The following is a 26,222-nucleotide window of genomic DNA, read 5'->3' as shown; positions in this document are numbered from 1 at the left end:
TCTTGCAGGTCAAGCAGACTCTGGGTCTAAAAGGTCTGTTTCTGCGCGGCCCAAAGCCAGGCTCACTGGACAGTCATGCTGCTGGACATCCCCCGCCCCGGCCCTCCGTTAGCCAGAGGCTCCTGCGGCGTACAGCCAGTGCCCCAACAAAGAGCCAGAAGCCAAGTCACAAGGGCTTCCCAGAGCTGGCCCTGGGCACACAGGACGCGGGCTCCGAGGGGGCAGCTGATGACGTGGCACCCCCTAGCCCCAACCCAGCTCTGGAGGCCCCTACTCAAGAGAAGTCAGGCAGCAGCAGTCCCCGAGGTAAGGCACCGGCGGGAGAAGCAACGGAAGAGAGAACCCCGGCACAAGTGCGGTCCCCGCATGTCCCTGAAGGCCCCGGACCTGCAGGGATGGCCGCCACATGCATGAAGTGTGTGGTGGGCTCCTGCGCCGGGATGGACATTGAGGGCCTACGAAGGGAGCAGCCGCCCAGCCCGGGGACTGCGGGCAGCCACACAGCCATCAGCCAGCAGCCCCGGGCCCGGGTGGATTCACTGGGGGGCCCTTGCTGCAGCCTGAGCCCTCGAGCCACCCTGGGGAGAAAGAGAGAGGCCCCCAAGGGTCCTAGGGCTCGGCGGCATGGTCCAGGCAGTGGCTCTGTGTCCTCGGACTCCAGCAGCCCAGGCAGCCCGGGCAGCCCCAAGGTGGCCCCCTGCCAGCCAGAGGGTGCTCACAGGCAGCAGGGGCCACTGCAGGGAGAGATGAACGCCTTGTTCGTTCAAAAGCTGGAGGAGATCAGGAGTCATTCCCCCATGTTCTCCACGGGTAAGGCCCGCCATTCCTCCGCGTCCCATGTGCTGCACACCGCTGCACACCCGGCATGCCTAGGCAGCCCATGCCTGCTGTGTTCTTGTGGCTCTGCTTCACCTGCTCCATCAGCTTAACCTGCGGCCTGTCTGCCCCAGACCCCTCCCCTCTGCCCTGCACTTTGGAGGGGTGGGGAAGAGGGCAGTGTGAGTCACCTTGGCTTTTCTGAGGGCTGCATGCTGAGGAACCTAGGGATGTCCGGCCAGACCTCAGTAAGGGCTTCCCTGGTGCCTTGCTGGCTGCCCCAGCTGGTCTGACAGGGTCTAAAAGGTTCCAGCTCCTAGCCCTGCCCACCCTCCAGGGCCAGAGTCAACGACGACTCTGTACTTCAGTCCCTTCGGGAAAGTCTGATGCCAGTTGGTGGTGGTACCAAAGGGTATCCCTTGGAGTCTCCTCCGAGACCAGGCTAGAAGGTGCTTAGAACACAGTGCTGAGAGAAGCTCCCAGGGGCCCGCACTGCCCAGATGGCACTGTGGTGCTTAGCATCTGTCTGACCACCCGCCGTCTGGGCTCAGTTCCTGGCCTGCCCCTTGTCAGCAGCAGTATGAGGGAACTGGACTGAGCTGGTCACCTGAGCCCTAGCCTGGCGGGAGGGGGCCTGCCTGCTTCCATTGCACTTCTGCTCCTGCCCAGCCTTATTGTCCGTCTGTCTGTCTGCCAGCCTACCCCACACTGACCGTGTTCTCCTTTCTGTCCCTGCTCCCTGTGCTGCTTCCATAGTTAGGGATTGAGACCCGCGAGTGCCAGGTAACAGGCCTGACCCCTGTGTGTCCCCATGCTGCCCCAGCCCAAGGAGGGCCAGGCCTGGCCTGCCTGCAGCCCTGTGTGGGGCCCAGGCACCTCTCCTCCAACTTTAGCAGGGAAGGGGGGGGGTACTCTGAGTGCCATATTATAATGTATAAATGGAGATGCCCAGCTGCTGGGATATCCTGGGATGGGCTGGCCCCTAGGCTTGGCTCAACACTCATTGATGAGATCCATAATCTCTCTCTTTCTGTCCCCCTCCCTCCCTTCTTTCTCCTGTTCCGTTTCACTTCTGTCTCTAATCCCTCCTTGTCTCCATCCCTCTCCGCCTCGTCTCCTCCCGTCTCTTCTACTGCAGATACTCGCCTCTTCCCCCTGCAGCGGCCCATCTCCCCCCTGTGCAGCCTGGAACCCATTGCGGAGGAACCAGCCCTGGGCCCTGGCTCCCCACTACAGGCAGCTGTCCCCATAGGTCCTTCTCAGGAAGGGCCCCAGTGCCCTGTAGAACCAGGAGCCAAAGTGACCAGCCCCCAGCGGACAACTCTGGGAGCTTCTGGAACCCTGCAGCTCCGGACTGGGGGCAATAGGGACAATGAAGAGTCACTCCCCAAATCACACAATGGTGGGATCCCTAGTGGGCCACGTGAGGGGACCTCTGGCAGACAGACTGACAGCAAGAGCCGCTCCTGGGCCCTAGGCCACCCGCCAGTGGTTAGAAGGGCCAAGAGCGAGGGCCAGGTGCCCTTGGAGACTTCTCCCGTGCCTGCAGTGTACTCAGACGCTACGGGCACCGACAGGTTATGGCAGCGGCTGGAGCCCGGCAGTCACCGGGACAGTGTGTCCTCATCCTCCAGCATGTCATCCAACGACACTGTCATAGACCTCTCATTGCCCAGCCTGGGCCTCTGCCGCAGCCGAGAGAGCATCCCGGGGGGCTCCTTTGGACGCCTGACCCCACGGCCCTGCTTGGCCTCAGCTGCCCGTCCTGACCTGCCTCCTGTGACCAAGAGCAAATCGAATCCCAACCTGCGGGTTGCTGGTGGGCTGCTTCCCGTTCCCGATGAGCTGCAGCCCCGGCCTCTTGCTCCACGGCTGACCAGCCTCCACCCACGGCCATCCTGGCATCACCTTCCCTTGGTGGGCCTGCAGGACTGCCCAGCGTCTGCCAAGTCCAAGAGTCTGGGGGACCTGACAGCTGACGACTTTGTTCCCAGCTTTCAGGGCAGTGCCAGCAGCCTCAACTGTAGCCTGGGTGTGGGGCATCAGGAGCTGGAGCCAGGGTTGAGGCGAGACACCCTCACAGAGCAGCTACGCTGGCTCACTGGCTTCCAGCAAGCTGGGGATATCACATCACCCACCAGCTTGGGCCCAGTTGGGGATGGGCCTGGAGGGGGCCCTAGCTTCCTAAGACGGTCCTCCTCCCGTAGCCAGAGTCGTGTGCGTGCCATTGCCAGCCGGGCCCGCCAAGCTCAGGAGCGCCAGCAGCGGCTAAGAGGCCTGGACTCACGAGGTCCCCCGGAGGAGGAGCGGGGTACCCCCGAGGGCGCCTGTTCTGTAGGCCATGAAGGCTATGTGGATGTGCCAATGCCCACCAAAGGGGCCCCCGAGCAGGTGTGTGGTGCTGCTGAGGGCCGGCTGCTGCTCAGGCTCTGACCCTGCCTGACTCAAACTCGAGCCCTTCCCTGTGACTGCCTACAGGGGAGGCTGGCCTCAATTCACCCTTTGCTCAGGAAATGAAGCCACTGGGTCCCCAAAGTGTTGTGCCCCACCCGTTGTCTGTGGAGCACCCAGTAGCCTCCCCCTCAATCTTAGCTGTCCTCTTGTCTCTACCCTGGAAAGCAAGGTACAGCACCGCCCACCTGCCCTAGTGGGCAGTCTCCACACTTTAAGATATATATACATAGAAAGCTATTTAACTTTTTAGAACCCAAACTTTCACAAAATTAAAATGATTCTGAGCCCTCCCCCACTGTCCTACCTGGTGTCTGCCCCCGTGGTGTATGCCGTGTTGTTTGCCCCAGAATGCCTGTGACGCCGACAACTGCTAGGATGTTTGTCCTCGTGTGTCTGTCTGTCCCTGTGGTGTATGCCGCGTTGTGTGCCCCAGAATGCCTGTGACACCAACAACTGCTAGGATGTTTGTCCTTGTCCCCCACCCCACCGTGCATCTGGCTTGTTCTGAACAAAACACCCAGCAACTGCGTAAACCTGGGAACACAACTCCAATAAATGCATCAGGCCTGTTCTGCGTGGACTCACCTTGCACCCTTCCTTCTGGGCCACTCCCTGCGGCTGCAGCAGATCCGTCTAATAGGGCAGAGAGGGCAGTCTTCCAGGGTAGGCCTGGGTAACCCCTCAAGGGGGCATGCTCAAGCTTCCGCTGTGGGTGCTGTAGGGCAAATGACTTTAGGCCCATCCGTCTCCTGGAGAGCTGCGGTGCTGCGGCCGAAGTGAGGCCTTCAAACTGGCTGTTGGCCAAGAGAGCTCCACCCAGCCCTGCCAGGAAGGATACACCTCTGGGGACGACTACTCTGCCCTCACTCTCCTCCAGCCACGGCAGGGCCACGGGTGTGGTCTCAGGGAATGGAGCAGACTCCACTCTGGCTAAGAGACGGATGGAGGTGCAGACAGGGCCGTCTGTGGGATGACAACTATTTGGCCACAGGCTGGTCCCCTCCCCATAGTAAGCAGTTGAGGTGGGGACACAGGCAGGCCCCAGACAGTACTAACTTATGCTCAGAGCCCTGATCATCCTCTTCTGTCTCTTCCCTTCTGAGGGCCCAGCCAAGGCAGATTGGAGGCCCAAGGGCCCTGTAACCCAGCCTCATGCTGGGCCTGGAGTCACCCTAAGGTGGGCTAGGATTGAGGATCTTTCCAGTTTAGGCAGCGGGGCCTGACTGCCTGGAGTTCAAGGAAAGCAGGAAGTCTACCCTAGCAGGGAGGGCGTCCCCATCCAGGGACCAAGGAGCATACCCCAATTTGTGAATGGGGACTTCTGACATTAGATGCCTGGCTTGGGGCCTACTGGTACCTGGGCTGATGACTTGAGGCCCTGGGCTAGGCTGGCAGTTGGGGAAGCAGGCCCTGGACTCAGAACTCCAGGATGCTGCTTTTGTGGTGCCTGTGCCCCCTGGTGGCTGTCTGTTGGAGAGCACTCATCTACAGGCATGGCATAATGGCCGGTACAGCCCAAGTCAACATCCGGGGAAGGTTGCAGAGACATCAGGTAGGGCCTGGAATGGCCTCCGAAAACCTCTGAGGGCAAGGAGAAGGAGTGGGGTAAGTCGAGAGGACCTGGATCTAGGCACAGGCCCAGAACTGAGAAGGCTGGATGCTGGTGGTCTTAGTGGAGAAGAGGCGGAAGGCAGAGCGGCCCCCACCATGAAAGGGACCCCTCAGCTGGTGATAAGCATCTGGCCGAGCGGCTGCCATTTCTTTCCACCGGGGGGGGGGGGGGGGGGACACAACGACACGACCCAGCAGAGCTGGTGTTGGCCTCTTCAGTCTTTTCCACTGGAGCCCCAGGCTCCACCCCTGCAGCACAGCCCTGGGAACACCTGCGTGGCTCCACCACACAGCCTTAATGCATGGCTGTTTGTGGCCGCACACCCACCCCTTGGGTCAAGTCAATTAAGGAAGGAGCCCACGAGCCTTGGTACACCTGAGGCACCGCACAGTGTGGCACTCCCAGGTGCCAAGCCCTGGGGACTGAACTCAAAGCCACAACAGCAAACCCATATAGGATGCCGGGCTCTGCCCAGCTCCCTTCCAAGAACCCTTGAGGGTCCTTCATGTCAAAGCTTCCTCTCCAGCAGCTCTTGAAACAGGAGAGCAGCTTAGCAGCTCGTGCGCTCCCAGGAGCCGGGTCAGCAGACACTGGTGTTTGCTCCTTCTGAGTCAAGAAACAGGAATGGCAGAAACACTGGGACCCAAGGAGGTGATGTAATAGGCCTGGCAGTTCAGCACTCGGTAGCTCCAGAGGTGACAGAGGTAGTTGGCTAGGGCCGCCACAGACCACTGGGGCTATGGGCATTTTCTCAGCAGCACACAAAGTGGATCTGGTCTCTGGGAGACTTGTTGTGCCAGGCACTGCTTCCCACCAGGTGAATACATGTGTATTTATATATTTATATATATATGTATATATATATAAAAGATTATTTAACAGTTAAATACATCCCAACAGCAGTGTCCCACAGGACAAATGCTAGGTTGGGTGGCCCTGGTACATGTGCTGTCAGTCACAGAAGCACAGTTTCAATACTCCGGTGTGACTTAGGTTCCTCACAGTAAATCATATTCCTGACGAGGGACAGGCAGGCAGGTCTGGCAGTGGGCGTCTCACTCGGTGGGAACCTCGTATTTGAAGATGACACTGAAGAGCTGGCCCCCTAGCCGCTCTGCCAGCCAGGCGTTCTTCACCACTGCCAGCTTGAGGCTCTCGCAGCGCAGCGATGCATGGTAGTTGGTGTGGATGGCACGGCCCATTCCCTCGATGACCACCAGGTCCGCACCACGTTCCCGCACCAGCACGGCCAGCCCCTTGTCTAGGCGGCTTCAGGGAAGAAGGTGGCAGCAATGTTGGGCAAGGGGCTGGACATAGTCTGCTCTGAGCACACCCTGGTGAACACCAACCCTGTTCCCTTGGAGGTGGCAACCAAGCCCACCCTTCCAGCACTGCCTGGCTCCAAGGCCTGCATTTCTGACATGTCCTTTGTCTACTACAATCTAATTCTTTGCAGAAAGCACTAAAGGGAGGGCCAGCAGATGGCTCAGTGGGTTCAGGCACCTTTCACCAAGCCTGATGACTCGAGCTTCATCCACAGAACCCACATGGTGAAAGGAGAAAAGCTGCTGTGGGAACGATGGGGCAGAGCCCCTGCTACAGGAGGGTGCCTGCACCTGGGTCAGTTGCCCGTCTGCCTACAGGCTACAGGAAGGGGTGGCTACTGCACCGGTCATATTTAGAGCAGGCAGCACCATGGTGCCTAGCAGAGGAGAGCAGGGCCAGGTTACCTGAGATCCAGGCACGGGGAGCTGGAACCAGTTTGCACCAGCAGCAGCCTGTCTTCTCTGAGTGCAGAGCTATGGGAAACGATGCAGTCAGGCCCAGTAAAGCCCCTCTCCCAACCCTTCTTTGTGATATCTCCGAGTCCCTCTTATGCCCATCTCCTGCCTGGCTCAGCTTGGGCGGCCAGAACCTACCAGACGATGGGGTCCATGGCCGCAATGCGTTCTGCCACAATGAGGGACTCACTGTAGGTGACATCGTTCAGGGCAGGGCCTGAGTTGCATGCCAAGATGACCTATGGTGAGGGGGCAGCGGCTCTTTAGAACTTGGGCCAAAACTCACCAAGCTGTCCCTGGCAGATTCCAAGTAGCAGCCAACTGGGCAGCAGGGCCCCAAGGAATCTCAGGGCTCTGTGGCTTCTGAGAGGCAGGGCTGTGCTCAGAGCACACTCTATTGCCTCTTATCCCATCCTTGGCCTGCCTTCTGGATCAGGATAACCTCTCATGTATGCCCCAAGTCTCTGGTAAATGCCTTTCCAGGAAACAGGAAGCAGAGAGAGCCCAGGCTTTAATCTACAGCCCACACCCACAGGCCCAAGTACTCCCTGGCCTCACCTGCACTCACCTGCCACAAACGTAGGAGCTCTGACCACGGCCAGAAGCCCACAGCACCGCCAACCCCGCCAATAGTGAAGCCCAGGGGAAGGGTCCCACCCACCCGGCCTTCTCACTCACCTCCGTCCCTCTACAGAGTAGCTCCCTGACAAAGGGGAAGACTCCCAGAATGACGTCTATCCCACTGTTATCTGCGAAAATTAAGGCACATTTATGAGGGGGCCCCTGTAAGACAAAACCAGGACGTTCAGTTGGGAACAGGTGCACTCAAGCGATTCACACCCCACTGTCCTCTACACCCCACAAACCCCCGCAGGGGCTGGGTCCAGGCACAGGTCTCATGACAGGTGATGGGAGCAGGGCAGTTTGTCCCAAGGCCAGGTGACCCAGGCAGTGGTCACTGCAGGGGCCATGCAGGGAGTAGGGGCATCTTTCTCGCCTGTGGTGCTGGGGATGGAACCCAGAACCTCATTTATGCCGAGCAATTGTTCTTTTACTGAGTCATACCTAAGCCTAGTTCCTCAGCTGGGGGCTTGTGAGCTCTAAGTGGTGGGGCACAGGCTATACCTGTGTCCCAGGGCCACTGGGGGGGGGGGGCAAGGGCTGCTACACCCACCTCACAATAAGCCCAATGCCTCTGGTGGCCACCCTTCTTGGCCAGGTCCAGACTCTGTGTTCCAACCCCCAAGGGCAGAAGCAGAAGCACCTTACGTACCTTTAACCTCTGGAGCCACTTGGTGTAGGAATCCACAAGCCAGGGCCGTTCTGTGAAGAGACAGGAACTCCAGTCAGGGAAGCTGAGGCTCAGTGTCAACGGCTTGTTTTGACAAGGGCTGGGCTCTCTCACCTCACGCCCACATGGTTACTCCTGCCCCACTGCCTAACTTCTCCAGGGTCAACCACCTACCCACCCACACAGCACACCAAAGCGCCCACGGTGTCCATACCTTGCAATTTTCTTTTTGCTTCTTCAAACCCAAACTGGGGGTCTGATTCAAGGACACTGTGTACAGAAGAGAAAATTAAAATGAAGCAAACAACACAAAGCAAGCATTCCAGCCCAAACCAACATGGTGAGGCGTCTCCCATATGGACTGTGCTGAACTGCTGGCATCTCCACTCAGCGGGCAGCCCAGCTTGGGGCAGAGCCGACTGCAGATATGAACAGAACTCTTCAGTAGAGTATAATAGTTCAGACCTGCTCAGAGCACTGCAGCCAGCCTCCCTCTATGCCTGGCAGCCTCGGCTACCCCACCACCACACACTGGGGCCTGCATCTCAAAGGGGCAGCTATGAGGAGGGGAGGCAGCCAGGTAGCATGGTCACCCAAGAGGCGCAGGCCTGGGGTAAATTACCATGAAGTCAGCAACTCTACAGTTGTTCAATGCTCCTCCTAGCGTTCAGTTGGGGCCGACATCTTTGTAAGACCCCTTGGTTACATCAGACACTAAGTATCATCCGTCCCTACAGAATTTAGTGACTATGGATTTGGACTTTTACCCTGAGAATGTCAGCCTAGAGTCCAAATCTACCCCACTATGATATGGGCCTGCCCGGAACATGACGGGTCTGGGTCTAGATGGCCTGGTGGCAGAATGGACTGGCTGAGCAGGCCTGACACCTACTCAGACACAGCTTTGGCTCCCCAGTCGAAGACATTCCCAGCTAACAGCCCCTTCACCAGGGCCAGCTGCCGCTCTTCCCAGCCTAGAGAGTCCAGTGAACGCGTCACACTCTGAAAGCACTTCAGTGCGAGGCCGTTTTCTTTCTGCTTCACCTGTGGGGAGGACACACAAGCACCGCTTTATTGGTGCTCACCCTGGAGGCGGGCCCTGACCACTCTCTGTAGCTTCTATGGAGTCTCCAACTCCACAGGGAACTCCACACAAAGGAGGCTCACTGAGGATGCAAACATTAACAATACCAGGGAGGTGATAGGGACACTTGCGGTCATGCTCCTGCGAGGTACCACTCAGGGCTGACCCCCTGTTGTGCCATGTTACTTACTGATTTGGGGCAGTCCTCAGGTCTACACTGCGTTGGATGAGGCAGAGTGGCACTTTGGCACACAAGGGGAGGGCAGAGGATACACACCCCCAGAGGCCACTGTGCACGGGTATGTGGAGAAGGGACAAGATGCCCAACAGCAGGGAAAAGAGGGGGCCCACAGCTTCCAGCCAGAGGATCTGAGGGGTGTTGACACATGGGACAACGGTGGCTGCACCCCAGCTCCTGATTGGAGCTGTCCACTGAGAAGCAGCCAGTATGGGCTCAGACCTCCTCATCTGGGCACAACAGAATGCTACCGAGTCCTCTGAGCCCTACCTGCAGCCTGAGGAGCTCACCTTGGAGTAGGGATCTGGGAAGTTGAACTCATTCAAGCAGTGCTCTCTCGTGTCCAACAGGCTGCGCACAGTCAGTGTCCCGTAGGCACTGTGGACAAAACCAGGATGGAGTGTGGCTGAAGAAGACAAGTCTCACAGAGCCCAGGAAAGCCCAGCGAGACCCCTCACACAGCCAGAAGAGACCGCACCATGTCACAGGACTCACAAGGGCTGGTGCCGCAGTGTCTGCAGTTTGCTCCAATACTTCTGCCGGAATTTCTCCGCCCTCTCAGCTGCATCGATGGACTCTGGCTGGCTGGCAACAGCTCGCTTCACCACCTGCCAGCAGCAGAGGGGTCAAAAAAGCTCTGCCCTGCACCTGGGCACAGCCCGAGGGTAGGCACAGGCTGGTGGGGCTTTGCCCAGCTGTGCTGGAGCACACCTGCACAGCTAAGACCAGTCTCTATGGCAATAATGGGGATGGCCCTGTCTGATGTTTCAGCTTTTAAAGACACCATCCTTGCTGAGCATCCCCCCTGGGGCTTTGGGAGACAGGAACAAACTGCAGGGTCTTACTGGCAGCTACAAACAATACGGCTCAAATTTATGTCCACCAATGGGGGTCGTTTGGGGTCCAGGGCTGTGTCCCACACTCAGGCTTACCCAGATGTCTGAAAGAGGGTTGGGTATTCCTACTGTGGTCACAACCACCTAGCCTGCCTGAGCTCCAAGATTAGCGGCTGTAGCCCTGCCGTCACACCTCCCTGGGGCTAGCACTACTACCACACACAGCGCTGGCAGTGGAAAAGGAAGGAAATGCACAAGAAGGCCCACGTGCTTAAGGCTTGGTCCCTGGTGCAAGCAGTATTCAGAGATGGACCCTGGAAGGGGAGCGGCTCACAAGAGCTCTTCACTGATGGAGTCCACTGATGGACTTAAACGGGTAAGACCATCATGAAGTAGAATGTGAGAGGCGGGATCTGGCTGAGAAAGTAGTCACTAGGGGCTTGCTTGCCTTGGAAGAGTGTAATATGCATGTTTGTATGTATGTATGCACGCACATATACACTGAGATAGGATCTTACTATGTAGCCCTGGCAGGCCTTGAACTCACTATGCAGACCAGATTGGCCTCAAACTTGCTGAGATTTGCCTGTCTCTGCATCCTGAGTGCTGGGAGCAAAGACCACATTAGCCTTGAAGAATGGATCTTGCCCTGGCCCCTTCCAGTCTCTCCCTATCTGCTTTCTGGTTGCCACAGAGTGAGCAGCTTTGCTTTCCCACGCCCTGCCTCTGCAATGCCCTGCCTCTGCAATGCCCTGCCTCTGCAATGCCCTGCCTCTGCAATGCCCTGCCTCTGCAATGCCCTGCCTCTGCAATGCCCTGCCTCTGCAATGCCCTGCCTCTGCAATGCCCTGCCTCTGCAATGCCCTGCCTCTGCAATGCCCTGCCTCTGCAATGCCCTGCCTCTGCAATGCCCTGCCTCTGCAATGCCCTGCCTCTGCAATGCCCTGCCTCTGCAATGCCCTGCCTCTGCAATGCCCTGCCTCACCACAGGCCCACAAGGGGTCAGGAGACCCTAGGCTGAAGCCTTTGAAAGTGTAAGCCAGAAGAAGTTCTTGTTTCTGTCAGACTAAAAGAAATGAACAGGGTAGAGGTCCCGCAGCAACACAGAACCCTATTCATGTCAAAATCAGACCATGTGCGTGGCTTGGTGACATAGGCTGCTACCATCCCAGCACTCAAGACAGCTGAGGCAGAAGGATAGTGAGTCTGAGGTAAGTCTGGCTACATAGTTAAGTTTCAATCCAGCCTGGGCTACAGAGTAAGACCCTCCCTCCAAAAACTGCCAAAAGCAGAGTCTGTGTAATGGCTCACTTTCCGAAAAGATATAAACAGTAAAAGTACATGGTGTTCTGTAGAAAAGGCTTCCCTGAATCGTGGCCTCACCCCAATACACCCTGCCTGAGACAGAACTATTTTCCTTACTAAGACCACATGGCCTCTGGAAAATGTCCCTGCCCTCTTCCCTGCTGGCCCTTGGAGGGATGGAGCCAGCTAAGCCCTGGAGCAGCACAGGTGGCCCAGAGGCCCATGGGGGCCACTTGCTGTGTCTTGAGCCTCACCCCATCCAAGGCCTCCTCAAAGCAGGTAAGCCAGTATTGGCGGGCCAACGCATCGTCGGTGAGGTCCACGGTGTCAGGGACATAGGAAGATGGGTCCAGAAGGAGGGGCAGGTTGACCAGGGGCCTCTCCAGCCGGTCCATCTCCAGCAGGTCAAACTAGGAGGAAAAGAAGTTGGTGGAAATGTCACAGAAAGATCACGATCCTGAAGAGGTCCGACTTTATCCCACCTGCCTCATCTCTGGGCCTCCTCTTGCAGCCACCAACCAGACTTCCTGGATCCAGCTCACTGCTCGGCAGTGGAGTAGGTCTACTCTTAAAAGCTGCAGATCAACTCCCACCCTCCTCCTGAATCAACAGCCTCTGTGGCTGTCACCCTTAGTTCCACAGCAGCGTGTGGTTCCTAGGCTGCCCCACCCTCCGGCTGCTCTGACACCAGTTCATGCTGTTTTGGGTTGGATCTCTAGGTTCTCTACAAGCCCTGCTTCTGGTGCTCAGTGCCCAACGGCCCTGTGACTCAGTTCTGTTCGCATGAGTTCTGGCAGACTCGTGCTGGCACGTGCCTTGGCCTCTGTCCTGTGCTCCTGATTTGCTGTCTGCAAAGCCTTCCAGGGCCGTTCCTCACAATCAGTAAGACCAGCTACGTTAGCGGCCACAAACCCCATAGCCATGGGAACCACCGTTTGCCCCGCGGGCACTGTCTATTTTAAGTTGGAAAAGCTGAGTCAGTGAGCAGATAGGTGAGGTGAGCGTGTCCAGCAGCAGCTCTAGGCCCAGAGAAACTATCAGGAGACAGAGTCAGCCTAAGCGTGACTTCTGCTCCAAGGCCACCTCTTTCTGACCTCAAGTTGCTACCAGTTGCATCATACCCTTGAACTCAAACCCGTTCGGCCAGGGAATTTCAACAGCAGTGACTGCACCTGAACTCTAGGTTAAGACTCAACTTGGACGGAACCACAGGGACCAAAGTTTGTGAACCTGGGAACACATACAAGTGGCCTGGTAAATTCCCGAACCAACCAGAAAGGGGCAGGATTACCTATCAACCACCGGCTAACCACCAAGTGCCCCAGTCTCCGTGTTGTCCGCACAAGAGGAGACACGGCACTCCAGGCTCTCGCTACAAGTTTCCCATTCCGCAGGTTTGGGCATTGCCAAGGCCTCTGCTGGCTTCCCTGGCGGATCTCAAACCTTAGTTACGGTCTCTCTTGGCAATATAAGCCTCAGAGGACTGCTCGGCACCTGCACGTCAGACACATTACTTCGGCGTGGGCTGTGCAGACCCCAGGTGTGGCGCAGAGCTGGGCAAGCACCACTCACCCTGCCACGCTCTGCTGAGGCAGCAGGAACCACCCTCAGTACAGACAGGACAGCTTTGATTGCTGCTGCCTCCCTCCATCTCGGAATCCATGTGGCAGGCCTCAACAAAGCCATTTGATGAGTTAAAAACCAAGGCTGGAAGATCTCCATCTGAGCAGCAGTGCCCTCCTGGCCTGGCCCACTGACAAGGGTACAGGAGACATGGAGAATACTCTCACTGCAGAGGCCTGGGCTCACTACCAAGGGAGGCTGCGTCCACCATGAAAAGCTGGTTTCTGCCAGTGCTGGCAACCTTGCCCATGGCTCACTCCATGCTTCTAGTGGATGCTTTCATTCCAACTGCTCTTTCCCAGATGTGTACAGCATCTGGCCACTACACCAGAGTGGGCATCTGACCCGAGAACGCCTGTCAGGAGCCCTCATCAAGAGGACGCTAACTAGGCATGTGCTAACGAGTCTCCTACCCTAACTGCTGGCAGTGAGCTCAGACCAAGGGCAGGCCTATTCTCCACTTTTGTTGCAAACGAAACAGGCCACCAGACCACTCAGGCTCCCAAGAGCTCTGGAAACCTCGGTGCCTCCTGCTCTCAAGTCTAACTTGCTATCAACACAAAGCCAGTCTGTGTGGTGAGAGGCCACAGTGGAGACGGCTGGGCAGGCTGCTCCGGAAGGGCCTGCTACTCACTGTGCCGCTCCTCGCCCGCTGTGTCGGGCACAGCTCGGGCGACGTGCTCATCAGCCCGGAGCTGGCTGCGTAGTTCTCACCCCAGCTGTACTGGTTAGGATCTGGAAAAATGAGAAGCTGGTCACCGTGTCAGCCTCGCCCTTGATTCAAAGGGGAAAGTAGAGGAGGAAAAGGGATAAAATCACTGGTCTATTACACGCTAAGGGATCACCCCTTTCTGGGGCTTCCTCAAACCTCATGCCCCACCCCCTGCCCCCACTCTCCCACCCAGATATCCCAATCCGGGGCACAGGCCGCTCCCTACACAGCCTGCCACTGCTCAGTGCAGTGACTCTACTCACTGTCTTGCTCGGCTCCTTTTAAAAACGCCCCGATGGCTCCCAGGTAGCCTTCGTGTCTCAGGAAGAGTGCCTGGACTTCGCCCTGCCCCAGCCAAGCCCACAGGTAACTGGTCAGTGTCCAGTAAGAGCCACTCTGGACCCATCACACCAACCTCTGCAAGGCTGCCGATACCCTGCCGACAGATGGTACCTGTATGCCACAGGGCAGCCCGGTGGCTGAGGAACCTGAGGGGAAGCCTGACTATACAAGGCTGCTTGGGTTTGCCACTGCCTAACTCCGCTGGCCCAGACACCTCAGACCCACGTGTGGCCTCACTAAAGGACAGTCCCTGAATGGCCTTCACTATCAGGCTTACACTCTGCACAGAACGCCAAGCTGGCCAGCGGGAAGGCCGTCTGCCTGCGGACACTTATCTTCCCAAGGAGACTGGTGGCAAGGAACTGTGGCTGTGTCCCATCCCAGAGCCTCACACGTGCCCCTTGGGTGCAAAATGAGCTCTGATTGGCATGTCGCCGCCATTGGGGGTCTTTACAGAGTATACTGGAGCAGCTGGAGTGAGCTGAGCCCACACCAGTGCCCAAGGACAGGAAACTGGCTACAGTCACCTTGGAGAAGAAGTTAATGCTGTAGGTGATGGTGCGCATGGTCACAGGGTGGCCCCGGATGAAGAAGCCCCCAAAGTAGACCCTGTCCAAGCCGTGAAGCTTGGCGTAGAGACAGGCGAGCTGTCCAATGTCATTGCTGATCATGTGCAGCAGGCTCTTGGCCATGTCTTCTTTGGAGAACTCTGAGAGGGAAATGAAAACAGAATCCAGGGTGTGATGTGAGTTCCCCCGGCAGCAGACGGCTAGAGGGTGAGGGGCACAGAGCTCTGGGGTGTGAGGCGAGACTCAGTTCTGGACAAACGAGGTGTTCTTTTCAAGAGGAAAAAAAATATCCTAACTGCTTTTCCTAGCTTGCATGTCCCTGGAAACAGAGGCTGAGGAAGTTATCTGGCAACATTCTAATGAGTCAGAGGAGGATGTGGAGGGCGTGAGCCCTAGAGGCCCAGCAAGGACAGTCTCAGGGGGAATCTGTGAGATTTGTCTCTCCACACTAGTGGGCAGAGTGATGCCCTGGGCACTGAAGCTGGCCATGCCTTTGTCACCATGAAGGGCAGATCCTGGCAGGTACCTCTGTCGGCAGTGGCTGACTTTCCAAAACTGCTTGCGATGAGATTGCCGCTCAACCCCAGGGTCTGATGGGCCCCACCATAGATGTCCTGTACCAGCATGTCAACATTGGCATGCCGGCCTCTGGAGGCCAGCTGCAGCAGCTCATCAAACTTCTGTGGAGGCAGAGCAGGGCAGGGTAGTGAGGGGCCTAGCAGCTGGGGGACCCTCACCACCCTGGACACCAAAGAGAAGCCAGCCAGAATGGCCCTCTCTCAGCACATGGGGTAAGGGCAGGGGCTGGCAAGCTGGACTCCTGACCACTGAGCTGGCAGAATTCCAGCAGCTCAGAGCCACTGTCCTTCAGAGTATAAATAGCTCGGTCTCAGGGCTCTAAGACCTGGCATTCAAGCCGGGATAAAGGCTTGGGAACAGCTTCTGCAAATGTGTAGCAGGGACTGTCTAAGGGCCACAGAGCAGAGGTTCTAAAGAGGATAACCTTTGTTTTGGTGAGCAGAGCCCCCAGCCCCCAGAAGGTGCCTCCTCCAATGGAGCTTCCACCAATCCACTCAAACCGGTCCTCAGTCTCCACCTGGGGAAGGAGGGCAGACACATTAGGCATCGGGGTACAGGCCACACAGCCTCCCCAGGAGTTTCTGTCATCCTCTTCTGAGTGATCTCTGGGCGGCACTGATGTCATGCCAACAGCGGCTCAGACCTGTTCCTATGTTCAGTGAAGGGAGTGACCCACGGCATTGTCCACAGCTAACGGGCTGGGCCATTCACCTATCGTTCTGTGGACTCTTACTTTCACAATGGAGACTCCAGAGCCAATGTTGACGAGGAGGTAGGGGAAGATGTTGGGGTGATTTGTTTGAAATCGGAACTCTGGGTCTGAATCTTTCTGGTACATGAAGGCCTCGTGTGGGATGTTCTTCAGCACGAAGTTGCACCCCTTAATCAAGCAGGTCATGACATCTTCCTTGTCCACCCTGTGAAGGAGGGAGCACAGTCTTAAGAATCAGCCCTGGTGCACTTGCCAGGAGACAGTGTAGGGCAGCCAGACTGGACCCACAAGGTCCCCAGCATGACCAAGCTTCAGCTTCCGCTCTTGACAGGTTTGCAGCTAGCAACGGCACCAAGACAGCACACACACACAGCACCACGGTCTGCACCGGAGTCCAGGGCTTCCCAGCATACCACAAGTACCACAGGTAAGGTTACCACTTACTTCAGGCGTAGCTTCTCCTCAATGAGGTCCTTGAACTTATAGGCTCCACCCCCTGTGGCCTGGATGACCTTGGTCTCAGTGTTGACTAGGTGGTCTCTGATGAAGTCCAGACAGGCTTCCATGTAGGTATTCTCAAATTTGATGAAATGCAGGCGAGCTGTGATCTCCTCCTGAACTGAGACCTCATAGGGTGGCTCATGTTCTTGTTCTACATCCTGGAAAGAGTTAAGTCTTTAAGACTCAAGAATCCACACAGTCCTGGGCACCCTGCCCCAGCACAGTAGGAACTCACTCAACTGTGATACACAAAATACTTGATGTTAGCTTGGGCCAAGGCAGAGAAAGCAGATGAAGAAAGGAGGTCTAGATACCCAAGACCCTCAGAGAAGGACAGAGGAGCAGGGGAAGGAAAGGCATTCCCAGGAAGGGTAGGAGAGACAATATACAAGGAGTCAGGGAAGAATCAACTCTAGGACCACAGTGTTAATATGTGTACACAGCAGGGGACCAAGGCCAGAGGGAAGCAGCCAGCCTGTCTAGCTCCCCTGGTGCACATGCATAACCCCTCGCGAGGCTTACCTTTCCTGGGTGGTCAAAAGACCTCACTTTGGCCACCTTGTGCTGTACAGTAGAATAGTATGCCAACTTGGTCAGTGATCCACCTACAAGGGGAAGGCACAAACCAGGCAAAATTCAGAATGGGTCAAAGGAGACCCTGAGATCCACCTCCTATAGGCTTAGAGGGCACTCTGATGCGTCAGCAAACAGCCTCTTCCTTGAGCACCCAAGTCTGTGTGAACAAGGTACTGAGTGTTGTGTGAACTCAGAATCCCTGTGGGCACAGAAGAGAGGAAAAGGATATAAGCCACCATGGCGTAGCATCTCTTCTACACTCACCCCCAGATTCTTAAGTAATCTGTTCATGGTTTCCCTCCCCACACTCACAAAGCAGAAATGGAGCCAACCTGCTGCCTCCGAGTACACTTAGCTGTTGCCAGTTTTTAAGAAAATTTTGTTTACAGGGGCTAGAGAGAGGTCTGGTTGATAGAGCATTAGCCTTGCAACTGTGAGGGGCTGAGTTCAGAGCCCCAGAACCCAATGGGGTGGTAATAATGCTTGTAATCCCAGTGATGACAAAATGGGAGGAAAAAAGACAAATTCCTGGGGTTCACTGGCCAACTCGTCTGCCTGCTTGGTAAAGCTCCAGGCCAATGAGGGACAAAAGGTAGATGGTGCCCGAGAAGCAGCCTGAGTGTCCCCTAACTCCCACCCTCCCCCGCAGACCTCAGTTATAGGGCCTGGCAGGGCAGACCTGCGACCCCAGCTGACTGGAGGCAGAAGCAGGCACAAGTGTCAGGTCAGCCCAGGCAGCTTAGCGAGACAGCCTCACAATAAAACAAAAATGTGGGCTGAGGAATAGAGGACTGGATGAAAATGTGGTATACTTGTCTGTATACCAGCCATCAGAATAATGAAGTCATACCATTTGCAGGGAAGTCATATTAAGTGAATTAAGGCAGCCTCAGAAAGACAAATATGTACTCCTTTTCTTTGTGATTCACAATTTTATATAGGTATGTAAAACTATGTGTGTAGACATGTGACATTCCCAACACACAAGATAAAGAGGGCTGGGCTGGAGTTCGTGGTAGCACTCACCTTCCCATGTGGGGTCCAGGTCCGAGCTCCAACACTGAAAGCAGTGCAGACCCCAAAACTGACCAAACCACATGTGTCCTCTCCTCTTAGCAAATCAGGGCAGGCAACACACAGCGTCTTTGAGACACAGAGTCAACAGGTAGGGTTTACCTACACAGGGACTGAGGGTCAGAGAGTTCAGGACCGAGTTGATGAAGCAGCCGGAGCCTCAGAAGTAGCCAAAGGAAGTGAAGGCCTCCACAGGACCCGCCTCTGGCTTGTTGCTTTTAAAGTATTGGGAGCAGTGAGCCCCCAGATCCTGAATTTCTTGTAATCCCCTGATCTGAGTGCCTACAGCTGCTCTGAGCACGAGACCTTGAGGAGTTCCTGATGGCAGGAGAGTGGTTTCTGGTGAGTTTGGCTGGGGCGTAGCTATCTCTATATAATCTGCCCCTGCACACAATAAAGGGGGCATTCTTGGGGAATTCAAAGATGACCCGTGTCACTGTCTCTCTGTGTGTGTCTGTGTATTTTAATCTCCAGCCCCCTTGCCTGAAGCTCGGGAATTGGGTGCCAGCGCACAGAGCGCAGACACGGGGGTGGGGGTGGGGGCGTGATGCGCAGCATTAAAAATTTTATTTTTATATAATTTTTTTAATCTGAGGGTTTATTTTTATTCTGTGTATGGATATATTGCTTACATAAATGCCTGAACAACACGTCCATGCAGTGTCTGTGGAGGCCGGAGGATGGCATCATATCCCCTTGTAAGTGAAGTTACAGATGGATGTTAGCCACCAAATAGGTGCTGGGAATTCAATCTGGGTTCTCTGAAGAACAGTCAGTCTTCTTTAGTGTTTATCCTTTCCTTCAGTTCTATTGTGGGTTTTTGTTGTTTTGTTTTGTTTTTTGTTTTTTTGAGACAGGGTTTCTCTGTGTAGCCCTGACTGCCGTGGAACTCACGTCATAGACCAGACTGGTCTCTAACTCACGGATATCCTCCTGTTTCTGTCTCCTGAGTGCTGGGATTAAGGGAGTGCACCACCACCTTCTGGCCAGTCCTATTGTTTTTTGAGACAGGGTCTCACTATGTAGCCTTGGCTGGCTTGGAACTCACTATGTAGCCTGAGCTGGTCGCAAATCGCTAGAAATCCAGGTGCCTCTACCTCCTATGTGATGGGATTCAAGGCATGCATCTATCAGCACACCTGGAGCCAGGCAGGCTCCTGGCATCTTCACAGGGCCTGTCACCTATGGAACACTGCCCACAGCCAGCCCCCCTGTGCTCTCCAATTGAGCCACACACTCTAGGGAAAGCTGCCCAAAGGTCCAGGGAAGGCAATGCCAAGAACAAACCCCTGCAGGCAGAAAAGGCACTTTCCAGTTTGTAGCTGCAGATTCACAGGCCTTCAAAGGACACGGACATGTGGGGAAAACGGGAACCTCAGCACCCCACTTCAGCTGCGCCTCTCACAGGCTGACAGAAACAAGGCAAAGGTTCCTCAGCAGCAGAGGGAAATGGCTGAGTTATTTCCAAGTGTTTTTTTTTTTTTTTTTCATGAGAAAATACTTAAAGGACTGACTACAGGGAGCAGATACTCAAATTTATAGACATGTACGACCAGAGTGCTTCGGGGTCAGAGCTCCCCTCTTGGTGAAACTAAAACAATGCAGCCTGTCCCGTGCAACAAAGAATGCCATAATGCAGCCTGTCCCGTGCAACCAAGAATGACCATAATGCAGCCTGTCCCGTGCAACCGAGAATGACCATAATGCAGCCTGTCCCGTGAAACAAAGAATGACCATAATGCAGCCTGTCCTGTGCAACCGAGAATGACCATAATGAAGCCTGTCCCTTGCAACCGAGAATGACCATAATGCAGCCTTGCTAGTTTGGTTTAGTGAGTGTATCATGAGCTTAAACTCATCCCTGGCCATAGTCCTAAGCCTCCTGATCCCTCTTTCTTGCCCTCAATCCCAGCCTGTCCTTGGGCTTGTCTGCTTCTCTACGCCTGTCCCATTCACCTCTGAGGATGCACTGTTTCTGAAAAGACTATGCAAACTGATGGAAAAGTACTTTAAGCAACTCATCAGAAATTATAGCGAGGCCGGTGAGGGGTGCTTGCTGTCGCCGGGCGATGGTGGCGCACGCCTTTAATCCCAGCACTCGGGAGGCAGAGGCAGGCGGATCTCTGTGAGTTCGAGACCAGCCTGGTCTACAGAGCTAGTTCCAGGACAGGCTCCAAAGCCACAGAGAAACCCTGTCTCGAAAAAACCAAAAAAAAAAAAAAAAAAAAAAAAAAAAAAGGTGCTTGCTGTCAAGTGATGACCTGAATTTGATCCCAGGACCCACGAGGTAGATGGAGACAACTGAATTCTACCGAGCTGTCCTCTGACTTTCACATGCACACCACAGAACCAAGGAAGGGCAGGCAGTCCAGCATTTACTCCCTGGAGCCTCTCCATACCTGTGTGCCCCTCGGGGACCCTCCCTACTGCCTGTGTTTCCAGGACTGAATTAACCTAGTTGACATGAATGTCCCCATCCAAGAAAGGAAAAGAGCTCGCCAAGAACACAGACCAGCTGAGGCTTCCTTGTCCAGAGACATAGAAAGAGGAAACAGGAGAAGTCTATTTTTAAACAACACTGCCAGCAAGCATGTTGTTTTGTAGGTGCCTGAGTTGTTGACCCCATCCTGAGTTCCTGAGTTGTGATCTCCCATCAGCTACGAGGGGGAAAAAAGTTTGTCCTCAGGAACAGTAAGCATGTCCTTCTAAGCTCTGATCCAAGACCCAGGCTAGGAGACAAAAACCAACACTGAACATACCCTTGCAGTGTCCTTCTGCCAAGGGAGTCTGTGTCTGACCTGAGGCAGCCCTTCACTACAGCGCATGCTTTGTGGCTTCTGGTTGGATGGTCTCGGGGAGCCACATACATTATCCAAGGTGAACCCTATTTTCTCAACTGACAGATGATGTTTGCAATCAACTTCAACTGCTTTTCAGACATATTTACTAAATTTTTCTTCCCAACAAACAAGTGTAAGACCACAGGACAAAGCACAAAACCCAGCCCTGAGAGAAGGTTTCAAAAGCCTGGGGACAGCTGCCTTAGGACTTTTGGAGAGGTCTGGCTGCGGACAGTCCCCTCTGCTGGGCCTGAAAGATCACCACTTTCAGCCCAATATCCAGTCAGTCAATCACCAAGTTATCTCAGGGGTTACTGGAATCTTTTCTACTGCCTACTTCCCTTCCCCATCACCAACCCTCCTGAGCCCTTGATAACAGTGGGAGCTCAGACTAGGCCATCTTTGCTTTCACATCCACTCCCCATTCCAAAAAAGGGCACCTCAGAGAGACAACCCAAAAGCGTGAGGGTAGAGAACACATTCAATATTCCAGAAGTAACGAGAATCATCAAGTCGTTTAACGATCCAGACTTTTCAAGGAGGCTAGGAGCCAGCAGCACACCCATTCATTCACGAGTTAAGTCCAAGACATCAGATGCTGCCCTGCTGTGTGGGCCTCATTGACCACGCTGGCATCAAGAGGCACACGGGCAAAACTCCCCAGTAACAGGATGCACAGCAGAGCGGTTGGGGATTGGCCGGGACCCATCCTGGCTCTGCTATCTACGAATTGACCGATCCCCGAGCTTGGTCTCCACATCTGCACACAAGGATGACAGAATCTCCTTGTTGGGAGCTATGAGGTAGCCCAACAAGGAAAAGGGTCTAAGGCCGGCCGGTAGCTGATCGGCAGTGAGGTCAACCACCAGGCACGCAGGAGGAGGCGCACGTAAGAGGTAGTGCAGGCGCCCAAATCCACGGAACACGCTGGGAGCTTTACACCCAGTGCATGAGTGTCCGGACCCCACGTCTCTATCGCTGTCTGGGAAGTGAGAGGTCCGGCGGACTGTGCGGCGCGCAGCCAAACCCCAGGGGATCTGAGTCGACTAGGACCTCCGAGGCTACCCGCCCCGCCCGTCCCTCCACCGAGCCCTCACAATCGGCCGGCGCCGTGCGGACTACGAAGCCCGACATGCCCCACTCCAACCGCGCAGCGCCTATCGGGAGCTGAAGTCCCGCAGCCGGCTCGATCCCGCACCTTGGCGTTGCACACACTACAAGTCCCAAGAGGCTGTGCGGCGACCCGTGAGGCTGTGCGCATGGCCCGCGCCTCCGCCCTTCGTCCTTCCCGCCGCCCCCGCTGGCCGCCTATGCCCACTGTTCTGGCCACCCGCTCGAGTACCCGGACCGTGGCTACCTATATCAATGGCGAAGCGCTTGGCGTTCTCCAGGTTGCGGAAGATCTCGTCGGGGGGCAGCGTGATGCTCTTGTCCAGACTGTCCCCGCCGCTCCCGCCGCCACTTGCTCCACGCTCCGCCATTTTGAAAGTGCCTGGCCAGCCTCATCAGCCATGGAGATATATGCGCATACAATTGACTGCTAAACGACCGCGTGCATAAATTATGCTAATGTGGTCCCGCCCCCTCCGCCTGTACTGGAGACCGTGCCTCTCGACGGTCCCAGACAAGTGTCCCAAAGGCCAGGATTGCGGAAGGGAGTGCTATTATTCTCCAGACTACTAATACAAAGCTTCTGGAATATTGTTCCGTCGCTGAGCTGTCTGGGTGCTAACTTGTGCCGAGCCCGCCGATCCTGCTACCAGACCACCTGAGTCTGGCGCCCTCCTGCTGTGAGGTTGACTGATTTCCCACAGACGTGGGACCTTCAAACTCCCACAGAAACTGGAGTAGTTTTAAGGACCCTACACTCAGGAGTGCCCAACCATGGGGAAAGTGGACATTTTAAAGGCAATCTGCAGAAAGTATAGGCAAAAGGAGGGAAGGATCCCTGGAAGAGGGGACAGGGTTCCAGAGTGGAGGTGATCTGTAGTTCCTGCTGACTTAAGTCCCTTGTCAGCATTGTGTCCTCCAAGAGGCCCGCCACATAACTTAGTATCTTGCTCTCAGGTTCTGTCTGCAGGCTCCTGGAGCCCAGGGTTGAGGCTATACACAGCGCAGCTGCCACTTATCTGGACTGACTCAGGGAGGAGGCAGCCATGTTCTGTATGTGCCTGCCAACAGGGTGGGCACACTCTGAATGGAGAGCCCCCTGCAGGGTGGCAGGGCTCCTTCCAAGAGCAAGATGGCCCAGCAACTCAGTCCCTGTCAGTGGGGTATGCCCAACAAGGGAGTGGTCTCCTCCCTGGTCATAGATAGGCTGCTGATCCCGTTGGTAAGCAACATGGGTGGAGATGGAGATTTCTCACTACATCTAGGGGCTCAGTAGGGACTTCAGGGGGCTACTGGAAGAGTAGACGGGAAGGGATGACTGCTGAGTGAGAAAGATGGACAGGGCAGGGCAGGGCCCACATCTGTGATTAGTCATTCAGAAGACATGTGGATGCATCCAGCTCCTCCCCACTTCCTGCACCACGGATTTTTACTTTGGGGCACCTGGAAGCTGTGAATTTGGCCGTTGTCCTGTAGCCTGCCTCAAAGTAAGCACCCTGTCTGAGGCAATGAACCATCCCTACCAGGTTCATGGCCTGAAAGGAATGGGCCAGCCCTGACCCTAGTCAGTAAATCACGGGAGGAAATTTATGAATTAGCTAAACAGCTGCACTAAAGGAAGCGGGAGCTGGGACTGACACTGTCTCGGGTTTGACGCAGCCAAGCCTCTTTTTTTTTTTTTTTTTTTTTTTTTTTTTTTGGTTTTTTGAGACAAGGTTTCTCTGTGGCTTTGGAGCCTGTCCTGGAACTAGCTCTGTAGACCAGGCTGGTCTCGAACTCAAAGAGATCCGCCTACCTCTGCCTCCCGAGTGCTGGGATTAAAGGCGTGCGCCACCATCGCCCGGCGGAGCCAAGCCTCTTTTTGCTACATCAAGGGATCCACTGCGGCCCTCAGTTTCCATCTCAGTGGACAGAGCAAAGGACCTATGGTTACTAGGCTGCCATTTCCCCCACCCTCCCCTAGTAAAAGTGGGTGGCAGCCCACCAAGGTCTTGTTTTCAGCGAGAGCACCAACAGCTCTGCCTGCTCCTCTCTCCTCTCTCTTTCTCCTCCTGCCTCTTGCCTTCCCTTTCTCTGTTAGATGACCACCAGCCAACCTCCCCCCCCTTCCTGACCCCTGTTTGGGGTAGGCCACCCTATGGCTGCCAAGGACAGACAAGAGGCACAGATATAGCGGGCTTGATGTTTTATTAGAAGCCTTCAGAGCAGTCCGTGGTCTCCCACGTGACCAAGAGTTCAAATTCTAAGTACAAAATCGTGCCCACATGCACCCACCCACACAGAGGAATCCTTTAAGGATCATCGTGGAGACCCCACCCTCCCAGACAGCCCACTATGAGCGCGCATCAGAGAGCCAAGGCCACATGGACCTTCAGGTGAGGTCCCACGGGCCCTATGCCCACGCAGGCTGAATGCTTTCCTATGAGGAAAAGCCTGCAGTTCCGCCTTCACAAAAGGCAAGTGTGCCCAGGGCACAGCCCACCTGCAGGGTGCTTGCCCAGCAGAAAGGGGCCCTGAAGAAAGTCCTCTACAGGCTGGGGCACCGGTAAACCAACCCCTGACTCTACAAATATCATAGAACCCCGGGTGACCGGGAACTTCCCAGAAGTCACTTGCTGAAATGCAAACGCAAAACAACCCCATGGGGTCGGACACAGGGCAGAGAGTGGACCCTGATTATCCCCAAATGAAAACTCTGCACATACATTCTCTAAGAATGACCCTCCTGCTGGCCAGCCAGCCTAGGGGAGGGAGCCTTCGGAAGAAGGTTGAGGTCAACCTGGGGCTGAACTGCCACTGGGGAAGGCCTTCCCTACACGGAGAGGAACAAGAGGAACCGGCTCGTCTGTCCTCTGGTTCGCTCCAGGCATCCGTTGGCAGCGGGGTCACCAGGGCCGCCAAAGGCCACAGGCGGGTTGTCGAGAGGTGGCGACGGCGGCAGAGGCCTTAGCCGGGGAGCGTGAGGGGTGCGGCGCAGTGCCCGGCGCCGGGGGCTCCTTGGTAGGTGCGGTGGGCGCAGGGGGCCGCTGGAAGTGGTACAGCAGCTTCATCTGCGTGTCGCTGGCGGCATGCAGGGTCAGGAACTGCACGGCCTCTTGCAGACACCACGAGTAGCCCTCGCTGTAGTCCTGGTGCAGGCTCTTGGGGCCGGCAGCCGCGGCGAAGGCTGAGGAAAGACGGGGCGGCATGAGTGGGGCGCGCGCGGTGGAAGTGACACCGGCGGGGAGAGGGAGGCAGGCGCAGATGCGTGGCTCACCTTTGCTGTGCTTCAGGTAGCTGACAGCCATCTCCAGGATGTCGGCCTTCTCCAACTTGGAGTTGGGCTGGTGCCGCGCGAACTCCTGCTCCAGCAGCAGCTTCAGCTGCTCTATGCTGCTGTTGATGCGGTCCCGACGCATCTTCTCCACCACCGGCTTCCGCAGCTGCGGGAGGAGAGGCGTCAGGTGAGCGGCTGAGACCCGAGGCCCCGGGGGAACCAGACGCTGGGCGCCGGGCGAGTGGCACTTACTCTGTTTTTCTCCTTGGGACTGAGCATCTCTACCGCCACGGTACTTGGGGCCATGCCTGGCGCTCAGGAGGAGATTGGCGAGCGGAGCGGAGAGAAGAGGAGCGGAAAGGCAAAGCCAGGCGTCCCGGGCTGGCGCGGCCCCGACCCCCGCGCGACAGCCCTATATAGGCGCGGGCGGCGGCTCGGCGCCTGGGGCCCGGGCGCCGCGGCCGTTCCCACACTCAGCGGCCAATGGCGGCGCCGGCCGCACAAAGGCGCCGGCCCATTAGCGCACGCTAAATTGCCTGTGAATTGGCGCGGGCACAATGGTCGCTCCCCGAGGAGCAGGTGGGCCGCGCGGCACAATGTCCGGGCTGTGGGAACGCGCTCGCCCTCATTAGCATCCCGGGGCCTGATGCTGAGAGCCCCGCGCCTCAATATGCTGCCTTTTCCCAGGCCGCGGGGAGGTGGGGAGGGCAGGAAGGAGCGCCCCCTCCCCCATTCTCTCCCTTCTTCCCTCCCACTCTCCAGCGGCTCCCCACCGCTGGCTGGCAGAGGCCACAGGCGCAGAAAAAGGAGTCTTACAATTAACAGACAGCCGCTTCCAGAGGGTGGGCACGGGTGGGCACGGGTGGGCTCCCTCCCCATTTGGAACCTGTTGCCCACAGGGAGAGTGTGTT

General features: G+C 56.1%; 3 protein-coding genes across 8 annotated transcripts in view; 1 reads left to right on the top strand and 2 right to left on the bottom strand.

The window, feature by feature from the left end:
- The window catches only part of LOC121443544 (1-phosphatidylinositol 4,5-bisphosphate phosphodiesterase eta-2), a 77,262-nt gene extending 73,419 nt beyond the window's left edge, over positions 1-3,843 (top strand). For 3 of the 6 annotated variants that reach the window (XM_041645315.1, XM_041645317.1, XM_041645316.1), the window contains 2 exons: positions 9-306; positions 1,955-3,843. In XM_041645315.1, the coding sequence (XP_041501249.1) occupies positions 9-306; positions 1,955-3,249 (1,593 nt within the window). In that variant the 3' untranslated portion in view covers positions 3,250-3,843. Of the gene's footprint in view, positions 1-8; positions 811-1,513; positions 1,600-1,954 lie in introns of all 6 variants that reach the window. The other 3 variants (XM_041645318.1, XM_041645320.1, XM_041645319.1) reach the window with 2 other exon arrangements.
- A 1,681-nt stretch (positions 3,844-5,524) lies between these two features.
- Positions 5,525-22,436, bottom strand: LOC121443548 (4'-phosphopantetheine phosphatase). Its single transcript, XM_041645325.1, has 19 exons — positions 22,303-22,436; positions 16,978-17,060; positions 16,399-16,613; positions 15,976-16,159; positions 15,667-15,759; positions 15,190-15,343; positions 14,622-14,803; positions 14,016-14,097; positions 13,675-13,775; positions 11,672-11,827; positions 9,772-9,884; positions 9,567-9,654; positions 8,847-8,998; positions 8,169-8,224; positions 7,937-7,986; positions 7,342-7,446; positions 6,802-6,902; positions 6,613-6,681; positions 5,525-6,151 (listed from the first exon to the last, which is right to left on the bottom strand). The coding sequence occupies exons 1-19, from the start codon at positions 22,424-22,426 to the stop codon at positions 5,938-5,940; spliced, it is 2,322 nt and encodes a 773-aa protein (XP_041501259.1). The 5' UTR covers positions 22,427-22,436; the 3' UTR covers positions 5,525-5,937.
- A 1,802-nt stretch (positions 22,437-24,238) lies between these two features.
- On the bottom strand, positions 24,239-26,017 carry LOC121443593 (transcription factor HES-5). The gene is made up of 3 exons (XM_041645410.1): positions 25,564-26,017; positions 25,312-25,477; positions 24,239-25,221 (listed from the first exon to the last, which is right to left on the bottom strand). Exons 1-3 carry the CDS (start codon positions 25,615-25,617, stop codon positions 24,941-24,943), a joined length of 501 nt encoding a protein of 166 aa, XP_041501344.1. The 5' UTR covers positions 25,618-26,017; the 3' UTR covers positions 24,239-24,940.
- Positions 26,018-26,222: the final 205 nt, after the last annotated feature.

This window comes from Microtus oregoni, unplaced genomic scaffold (assembly GCF_018167655.1).
Source record: "Microtus oregoni isolate MIOR12 unplaced genomic scaffold, Mior012 000109F_ref0000275, whole genome shotgun sequence".
Classification (NCBI taxonomy): domain Eukaryota; kingdom Metazoa; phylum Chordata; class Mammalia; order Rodentia; family Cricetidae; genus Microtus; species Microtus oregoni.
Note: the sequence above shows the minus strand (reverse complement) of the source record. Positions and strands in the feature narration are given on the sequence as shown.

Bases quoted from the DNA above. Each gene is read 5' to 3' on its own strand.
- LOC121443548 (XM_041645325.1), bottom strand. From the start codon at position 22,426: ATGGCGGAGCGTGGAGCAAGTGGCGGCGGGAGCGGCGGGGACAGTCTG. The intron at 9,885-11,671 runs GTGAGGCTCAAG...TGCTGCTGGCAG, and splicing joins TTGAGGAGGCCTTGGATGGG to GTGGTGAAGCGAGCTGTTGC. The intron at 6,903-7,341 runs GTGAGTGAGAAG...CCCTCACCATAG, and splicing joins TACTCTGTAGAGGGACGGAG to GTCATCTTGGCATGCAACTC.
- LOC121443593 (XM_041645410.1), bottom strand. From the start codon at position 25,617: ATGGCCCCAAGTACCGTGGCGGTAGAGATGCTCAGTCCCAAGGAGAAA. The intron at 25,478-25,563 runs GTAAGTGCCACT...CTCCTCCCGCAG, and splicing joins GTCCCAAGGAGAAAAACAGA to CTGCGGAAGCCGGTGGTGGA. The intron at 25,222-25,311 runs GTGAGCCACGCA...GTCTTTCCTCAG, and splicing joins CTACCTGAAGCACAGCAAAG to CCTTCGCCGCGGCTGCCGGC.